Source organism: Prunus dulcis, unplaced genomic scaffold, assembly GCF_902201215.1.
Source record: "Prunus dulcis unplaced genomic scaffold, ALMONDv2, whole genome shotgun sequence".
Lineage (NCBI taxonomy): Eukaryota > Viridiplantae > Streptophyta > Magnoliopsida > Rosales > Rosaceae > Prunus > Prunus dulcis.
In genome coordinates this window covers 1-9,000 of record NW_023010451.1, presented here as the reverse complement: position 1 = coordinate 9,000, position 9,000 = coordinate 1, and the positions used below count along the sequence as shown (strand labels likewise).

The following is a 9,000-nucleotide window of genomic DNA, read 5'->3' as shown; positions in this document are numbered from 1 at the left end:
AAATGGAAAAATTTGAGCGAAGACTATCATCACAAAATTAATTTAAAACTTCCAACAGGACAAACAACAGTTTAGGTACATCAACCATTCTATTCATCTAATGGACAAAAGTATAACTTCCGCCTATTTAATCAATTGATAACAAACTTAGAACAATTGTGACAATGTATTAAATAGAAGAGAGAATTAAGCCAAAACACTCAAGCTTTAATAGCATCAAATCAATGGGTGTTTATTTTGTTGCTACAAATTTGGAAACTGGTAGGTGTGTAGACAAATGGGAAAATTTAGTGAAGACAACGGCTATTATTACAGAATTAAGGCCAAAAAATCAACTGCACAAAACACGCCAAGCATTCTACGAATGTGGTGGACAAAAGTATAATCTGTCATTGCCTCAAATTATTAAATACCTATAACATAATGAAACCAAAAGACCCAGACTTAAATAGAATCAAACCAAATCCCATAACAGAATCAAACCATGTGCTAGTTTGTTGTACAAAAGAATAGATTATCTGTAGACACCTATGGTCAAAACTAACACATGTATTGCCATTTATAGGCTATGTCAATCTAATGGACAAGTAAGCTATAAAAGCATAAATGACCTATAAACACCTATAGGTTATAGAACCCTAATCAACTTACTGATAACATCAAGGAAAGCCAAGAGGACCTGTCCGGGAACTATAGCAAAGAATGCATTCCCTGCTTGGGATTTAACCAAAAGTCCTTCACTTATCAATCCATCAAGCATAGATTTGCTAAGCTTTGATGCCATCTTTGACAACTACTCTCACTGAATTAGCAAAATAAAGTTGAAAGAACTGATAAGAAAAAATAAATTTAATGAGTTATAAGTCGTAATCATAAAAACTTAAAAGAAATTCATAGTCTTCAGGGGAAGAAATTGTCACACCCCGGACCGGCTCCGCCGTAGCAGGATATTGTCCGCTTTGGGCCTGGCTACATTCTCACCAGCCCGCACGGTTTTGTTTCTCGGAGCTCACGAAGCAACTTCCCAGGGTGGTCACCCATCCTGGGATTGCTCCAGCCTCCAACTCGCTTAACTTCGGAGTTCCTACGAACCCGAAGCCAGTGAGCTCCCAAAAGGCCTCCTACAAGATGGATGCAAGGTGTGCCATATAAGGCACATCACCCCCTCTCCGTTTGGTCGATGTGGGATCTCACAGAAATACATTCAATGTCCACATCTCAATTCATTATAAGGTATAAAAATAAGAGATATTTAGTGATATACCCATTTCTAGCACTAATATTATAAATAAACCCTACACAATTGAATTTCTATAAACAAAAAAAAAAAAAAACCAAAAAATAACAGCTGGCCTTAATGAATTTAATATTAATTATTAAATTACTTTAATGCTCTATTAAGTGTTTTGTGTATTTTTAGGAGATTTTAAGGTTGAACTTGTTTTAAAAAATTGATGGCAGTTTTGTAATTTATAAAAAATTAAAAGTTTTTTTGTTATTTTGTTAATGGACTTTGGGTATATTTCTAAAGTCCTTTTCATATGGGATATTTTTATAATTTGGGCCCCCATATTGGGTATAATAATGAATCTCCCTAAAAATAAACCATAACTAATCCTAAAATTAAGGATTTAAAAGTAACAAATTTACAATAAAGATTTTTTTAAAAAAAGTTAAAACTTAAAATGGAACCAAGTGAAAGCAGAGAAAACTACCAAAGGCTACGGTGGAGCATAAAGCATTTAAGTTTTTGAGAGGAATGTGCAGAGAAATAGGGTGTAGAAGAAGGTGTGGATATGCTGATAGGTTTTCATAATACTCCCAAAGAAAAAATTAGCCAAAATACAGATGCAAAAAAGAATCTTAATCAATTACAGATAATAGATGTAGTGTTCTTAAAAAGAGAGAAGAATTAAAATTTGGAATTAGAATTCAGATAATGGAGGTACTGTTCAAACTTTGAACATCTCAAAATATAAAGAAAAGGTTTGCAATTTCGCAGACACGTGAGAGCCCAAAATTCATCAAAACAAAACACTAAAGCCAAGAGAAGCCTTTATTCAGCAAAGTGGAGGCTTCAATTTTGAAGGGAAAAAAAAAACAGAAAAAAAGAAAAGAAAACATACGTCTCCAAATCAACCGGTCATTTCGAAGGGATGCCTCTGACGCAGCCTCCTTCACATTTGCCACTAAAGCCAAACATCAAATACAAAACACCAAAAAAGCGAAATAAATGTGATAAAAGACTGGGTCAAAGGCGGAGAACTTTGGCAACAACTCGGATTAAGCCAGGAGGAGAGTTAAGGAGGAACCACTTCCCCACCGCAAAACAACATTGACTACATTAGACACTGACAAATAATCAAAATGGGTACAAATTTATTATTAGAAAAAAATAGAGTATAAACAGCAGAGAGAACAAACCTCATTAATGGCAAGCACTTGGCCATTGCTTTTCTTGACCATCTTCAGCTTCCTCAGGAAATACCTAATCCAAACAAATCAATCAACAATATTAAGTTTAACCCAAAATTCACCAATGAACATTTGGCATCACAAAAGCCGAACTAAGGCTAAGGATTATACCAGAACTTGGACTTGGCGCGAACCTCATTGGTGGCCCAGAGCTTCATTCGGTAAATCTTGGGGTGCTCATCAGATGCCGTAGGGAGCTTCCTCCCAACAACCTGGTACTGGTGAAACTGCAACACAAAAGAGACACCGTTAATTGCAGCTTTACCATTTGACACGCCCTAAGAGAAATAGATCACACAAACAAATACCAAATTAAATGGAACCTCAGAAACTCTGAAGATAATTTCTAGAAATTTGTTTACCAAATTTCATACAACAATCCTCCACTTAAGCTGACCATTTACAACAATACTAAGAATTTGTACGCATATTACATATGCAATATTTGGCTAATCCATTTCACCAGCAGCCATATATTTAACTAAATAAACTATGTCTAAAACCAAATGGGTATTCTTCAAGAATAAAACCAACCTTCTTGAAGCATACCCATCTAAATTATAATATGCAGTGGAAAAGAGAATAAAAAGAACCCCCTAGCATCCCAGTACCCTAACATGGAAAAAAAAAGTGCATAATTTAGAATTCTGTAACAGAAATTGTCTCATTAAATTAAACAGAAATAAATAAATAAAAGTGGATTTAAGGCAGAGACGTAATCGACTTATTGAAAAAAAAAAATTTGAGGATGAGAGAACGATTGACAAACTTCTTTGCTAGTCCAAATGCAGAACCTTAATTCCGTTTTTCTTGTAGCAGCTTCAAAGTCAGTCAACATTCAGTGTTCTACAAAAGATATTTAAGAACACAGAACGTCATAAAATACCTTTATTGTAAATTTCTTCAACACAAGAAATCCAGAACCAAAATATTTGACGAAATTCTATTAAAAGAAAAAAAAAACTGAAATTAAAGAGAGGGAGAGAGAACATTGTATACCGCAACTTCTGTACATATACACTGGCTCTGTCCCACAACAGCAGCAAGGGCAATGGCAAGCCTTTATTCACGCACAAAAAGTCACCTGCCATTACCAATTCAAAAGCATGTTCAATCCCATCACAGGGGAGAAATACAATCAAAATTAATAAAAGGGAAAGAAATTGAAATACAGCGGCGATTAAAAGATGCAAACCTTGTTTCTATTTCAAAGTCCACGAATACATGTTGCACCATTTTGTTGTAGTCCTGCAATGCACACAGTCATCAGCTTCACCCAAGCAACTCTGCGTGCCAATTCAAATCCACCATGAACCAATCCATAAGCTCAAACACAGAACCCAATCATATGATAAACCATCACACAAAAGGCTTAATTTTGGTCCAAAAGGGCAATTCAAGGATATGGTTCTTACCTGAAATGCTTTGGTCAGGTTGCAAAATCACCTTTTTCCTCATGCTCAAACCCTTCAACAACCCAAAAACAATGAAAGGAAATTTTCATTGTAATTCCAAGCACATGCAAGAAAGAAGAAAGGCACCAAATTTTCAATCCAACATAATTATAGAACAAAGACTCAAACTTTTGCATTTATGTCCTTGAGTTTCCACAGAAACCCAAGTGAGTTCAATAAAAAGTACTAATGTTATTAAGTGTGTGACCTCAAATGCTCTTATAAGCATAATTATTGAACTCCTACCCACAAAACAACAGTAAAATGTTTTAAAAGATGAAATTTCTGTTTTTTTCTTGCATTTTCTTAGCAAACAAACAGAGGGTAAGTAGGTTTCTACATATTTTATACAGCGTTAAATAAGATTTTTTGTTTGAATGATCTTATATTGAACCAACCGTCTTTACCTTCCAGCTGAGAGACTGGTCGATTAGTTCAGAATATCAGCTCCCAATCATATTTCCTTTTACATGCAAACAGATATTAAGCTCCTAGGGTTCATTATCCACATGCTCAAGTAGAGAAAGAGAGAGATCTTGCCTGCTTAATAATTTTTTGTTCGAGATCCTCGGAGAGACCACCGGTCCCAGACGATTGATCATGTCATCGTCGGATGGCTGTCGTTGAATCTCGAGGAGGAGCGATCGGGAGATCCAACGGGTGAGGCATTAGAACCGTCGGTCGAAAGACTACCTACAAAACATCAAAAGAAGACGCGATTAAAAAAGAAGAAGAGAAAAAAGAAAGACATATCCGAAAAATTGAAGAAGGAAACCCAACAAATACCAGCACAGGCACAAACGAAGGAAAGAGGAAGAAGGCGAAATGAGACAAACAGGAGAACAAATAAAAAGAAGGTTATAGGATGAAGAAGAGGACCAAATGGACGGACCAATTCGCACCATAGCAGCCACAAACGAAATCAACGGCCAAGAAAGCCAGATCAAGTTTCAACAGTGAAGCCTCATGGGAGAAAGAGCCAATCAAAAAATATCTCCCATCCCCCAACAATTCCAACGAAAGGCAAAAACCAACTGGTTGGATTTTTCTCATCATAGAGTTTCCCTCTCTCTGCTACGCCAACGAAGTCGGGCAACTGATTGGGAACTTCAGTTCCCACGAAGAAAAGAGAACGGAGTTGGAGGGCAAAACGGCTAATTCACTGCTCAAACGTCAACTCAAGGAAGCAGACCATCACTTAAGCGGGGGCAAAACCGTCACTTCACTATTCCTAAGCTACAGTCTAGGAACAGTAACTTGGTGGATTCAGTTTTAGTATATACAAGCAAAAGGACCCGCGCGATGCTGCGGGTTATGAAATTACATCAAATGTGTATAAAGTTGTGGAAGAAAAGAAAATGTAGAAATGATGAGCAAACAAACATTACAAAAATAAAGAAATCAGTACCAAAAAAATAGTGAGAGTATAAGGAATAGAGAGGCAATCATGAATTATACCTTTAAAGCGAAGAATCGTTAAACAATTTGGCCAAATGACTGCTTCTCATATTTGGATTTCGTACCCAAGATCTCCTGAAACAATCAAAATTTCATGGAAGCCTGAGGGGTAAAAAAACAGAAGGAAAGAGAGCAGAAAACACGTAGTAGTATAGCCAAGTCGAATTTTGTGAAGGAATTTTGAGGCAACACAAAAGGAAAAAAAAGTCAAATAAAGAGCAAGAAACAGAAACAATGATCCCTTAGGACGCTCGAACAACCGATATGAGACTTAAACGACTGACTTAAGTGAATATGAACTGGCTGGGCTTCAAAGAATATAAGCTGGTGGTTCAAGCGCATGCTAGTGCCCTCATGAAGGGGTTTTTAGTGGAAAGTCACTTAACCAAACTTAAAAATAGCAAGCATGGCATTAAACTTACCTGGCGGTCAAACTCAACATTCGAAATTGAATATACTTCATTGGTGATCTGAACGTCCTTATTGATCAGACCGTCAAACCATCTGGTAGCTACATCAATATGAGAACCCTGCAATCGATGCTCAAATAATAAGATTAAATATGTCTGTAAACTACTCAGGAAGCTTCAGCAAACTTTGTTGCACAGTTTCAAACTTAATATCAGTATCATACCTCTTCTTCCTCCTCATAATCAGTTTCTTCCGCTTCTTCTTGCTCCTCATTATCATCAATGCTCAATGTCTCTGGACCAGATAAAGCTTGCAGCTTACTTTCGTCACTGTCTTTTGTAGCCTGAATTAAAGCATCCATCAAATCCGGCTCCACTTCTCGCAGCATTTTTCCTTTACACAAATTGAATGCACTTTGGTAAGATAAGATCACAGAACGTATAGATGCAAGAAATGATTGGCTTAAACAGATTCAAGTTTTCTGTTACTGACATTTGACTTGACTTGTTCATGACTAACAGTTGCCAATTTGAAACTCAAAAAGAAAAAAGCACCGCTCAAACATAACAACATAGGAGTTCGATTCATTTACATAAGAAAGTTGAAGCCTAATTTAGTTTCTAGGCACCGCACAAAGTTTTTACGCATACCAATATAATTGAACTGCCTTCGCTTCCCTTCTCGGACATCAGGTCCAAATTTCTGCGACAATAACACAAACAGCTTAGCTTCAACAAACAAATCACTAACTAATACTTGTCTGAAACAGCCAAGAATAAACTAACCAAAAAGTTCAATTACAGGGGCGGCACCTTCACTAAAATCAGAGCATCCAGCACGTCTTGGTCCAGAGAAGCCACTCTACCATCCCCAACACCGTAATTATACGTTAGACTAAAATAGCTTAGCTAATTTTAAAAATAAATGAATAAAATTTTCAATTTTGAGTTACCTGAGAATGCGTTTGATTTGAGGGGTGGAGAAGGAAGAGAGGTCCATAGCCCAGCGGACCGCACGGCGGGCGTGGCGCTTCAACTCGTTGCGGCTCTTATATGTAACCGAATCCGAATCCGAACCCGAACCCGAACTGCCGATGTTAGCATCTTGGTAGTCGGAGGGTCTGAGTCCGCGTAACAATTTATGGACGCCGCGAGTAGCCAAGTGCACTTTCGTCAAAGAGAAACGATGGGAGCCAGTTTTGGTGGTTACTGGAAGTAAAGGCGAGTAGAGAAGATGATGGAAGATACAGCAATGCTGCTGCTGCGGCTGGATTTGCAGCTCACCTCCCAAACAAAAATCGACGGCCTCCAACGCATGTCCAGCAACGAACACTGTTCTCCCATGGCTGCCCCCCAACCAGCTGGTTGGAAACAAACCGAAGCCAGGGCTTTGTCTCTGCGAACCAAACCCTCTCAACGAAGGAGGAGGGGCAAAAACGGAAAGAAAAGAAGCTGTTTAGTCAAGGGTATTTTCGTCAATTTACTGTGCAGCAGAAAAAAAAACCAAAACAGCAGAAAAATGAGGGGCATTTCCGTCATTACACTGTGCTTAGCTACAGTGTTTAGTTGCACCCTACAAATTTGGCCTTTTGTGCTCCTTGTGGCAATGACCTTTCTTTTGTAATGATAAAACAAATAAGAAAAGGAAATGCAAATATGGGGAAGACAAATGCAGCTAAACCTCCCAATCCAAGAGCCATCTCCACTATCCTGTTTTTCTTTCATGAGAATGATCAACAGGGATGCTGTTGATAATTGAATCATCTGATGAAGAGCACAGGTGGATGAGACCCAAAAGTATTGAATCTCCACCTATTCACAATGTGAAATTAATCATGAAAGGCAGAATCTGTTGCGTTATCTGCAATGGCAGTAAGTGAGTAGTCAAAGCACAAGACTACAACAAATGAGGATGTAGCTTTCCTCTCGTTTTGTACGAGTAGTCTATGATTCTTTATATACTGTGCACACGTCTTAGTTAAACTATTATTTTTGTCACGTAATTCTAATCTTAAAACCTCAACTTCCTTCATTGTATTAGAGTTTCACGTGTTGGGGTTCAACGACCACACATGCTTTGACGTCACTTAGTAAGCGTTATCTGCATGTTAGGCTTCCTACATTAAAAAGTTAAGGGACATAACTCGGGTTTATAAGGAATTCGGCTACTCTTTCATTGCCAATTAGTTTTGATTTAGAACTTCAACTTCCTTCGTAACTCTAATATTGAGCCCCAGCATAGTATGTTGTTGGACTTTTTTTGGGTCGAATTATTGTGTTTTAGGATAGGACTCTGAGCTCTTCATATGTGAGGTTTTTAATGTTACTTAAAAATCGACAGGTGTATCTATAGTAATGGTGTTGGGACTTTTGAGATTTCTTGGACAGATTTTTAAGAGTCTTTCCTCCAGTGTTAAAAAAAAATCAAAACAAAAATTAGTGCGGGAGTCCCATTATAACGCAACTACACAATTGGGTTTGTTAAATATTCTAATATCAAAACTGTACTAAGAGTGCAATTACTTATAACTCAAGCCATTAACTCAGCAATTAATATTAGGGAGCTTTAGTTTTCACACATAAAATACTTTACTAATTTGAAAGATAGATATACAATTTTACTTAATTAATATAAAACCAAAGACAATAAAGTAACACCTACTTTTACTAAAATAACATTGAAGAGCACTATAATTACAACATGTGCCATTGTGATTTATTGTCAAATATAGAGTCAAAACGACATAACAAGACTCAAAAGAGAAGAAAAAACGACACTACTCAAATTGAATCAGTTCCAAAAACCCTTTCGCGCGACCTTTCATCTTCAACTTCAGAGTGCTTCAGCCGATAGTTCCTCACTGACCACCACCAACGACGACGACGAGCAACGACGAGCAGCAACGACGAGCAGCAACGACGACGAGCAGCAGCAACGACGAGCAGCAACGACGACAAGCAGCAACGACGACGAGCAACGACGACGAGCAGAAACCACCACCAACAACGACAACCACTGACGACTATCGAAGCGATTTTCACTCTCTTGGGAAAAAAACAATAAGAAAATGACCCTCTAACACAGATTTGTCTTCGATTTTAGGGATTACACATTTTTGCATGTTGTTCTTTATGCAATGCAGTTTTTTGGAAAAATGGATGAATCGTTGGATTCAAAACTACTCTTCGTTTAGGTTTTGCTT

General features: G+C 37.6%; 1 protein-coding gene and 1 long non-coding RNA gene across 7 annotated transcripts; both read right to left on the bottom strand.

Moving 5' to 3' along the window:
• Nucleotides 1-206: 206 nt before the first annotated feature.
• Nucleotides 207-4,463, bottom strand: LOC117613636. Of its 6 annotated transcripts, XR_004583761.1 has the most exons (9): nucleotides 4,337-4,463; nucleotides 3,891-3,942; nucleotides 3,671-3,761; nucleotides 3,475-3,559; nucleotides 3,245-3,321; nucleotides 2,587-2,702; nucleotides 2,425-2,488; nucleotides 2,127-2,339; nucleotides 207-802 (listed from the first exon to the last, which is right to left on the bottom strand). It is a non-coding gene; the product is annotated as an uncharacterized LOC117613636 (long non-coding RNA). The 6 variants fall into 6 exon arrangements; XR_004583759.1 differs by having other exon boundaries at nucleotides 207-830; nucleotides 3,891-4,463; XR_004583758.1 differs by having other exon boundaries at nucleotides 3,891-4,463.
• Nucleotides 4,464-5,221: 758 nt separating this feature from the next.
• Nucleotides 5,222-7,497, bottom strand: LOC117613635. The gene is made up of 7 exons (XM_034342231.1): nucleotides 7,479-7,497; nucleotides 6,751-7,249; nucleotides 6,611-6,659; nucleotides 6,449-6,500; nucleotides 6,022-6,191; nucleotides 5,810-5,917; nucleotides 5,222-5,462 (listed from the first exon to the last, which is right to left on the bottom strand). Exons 1-7 carry the CDS (start codon nucleotides 7,495-7,497, stop codon nucleotides 5,406-5,408), a joined length of 954 nt encoding a protein of 317 aa, XP_034198122.1. The 3' UTR covers nucleotides 5,222-5,405.
• Between the last annotated feature and the right edge of the window lie 1,503 nt (nucleotides 7,498-9,000).

What these genes read in the sequence shown, in the direction of transcription:
- LOC117613635 (XM_034342231.1), bottom strand. An exon ending in ATGCTCTGATTTTAGTGAAG is followed by an intron (nt 6,501 to 6,610) that starts GTGCCGCCCCTG and finishes TTATTGTCGCAG; the next exon opens with AAATTTGGACCTGATGTCCG. An exon ending in AAGGCAGTTCAATTATATTG is followed by an intron (nt 6,192 to 6,448) that starts GTATGCGTAAAA and finishes ATTTGTGTAAAG; the next exon opens with GAAAAATGCTGCGAGAAGTG.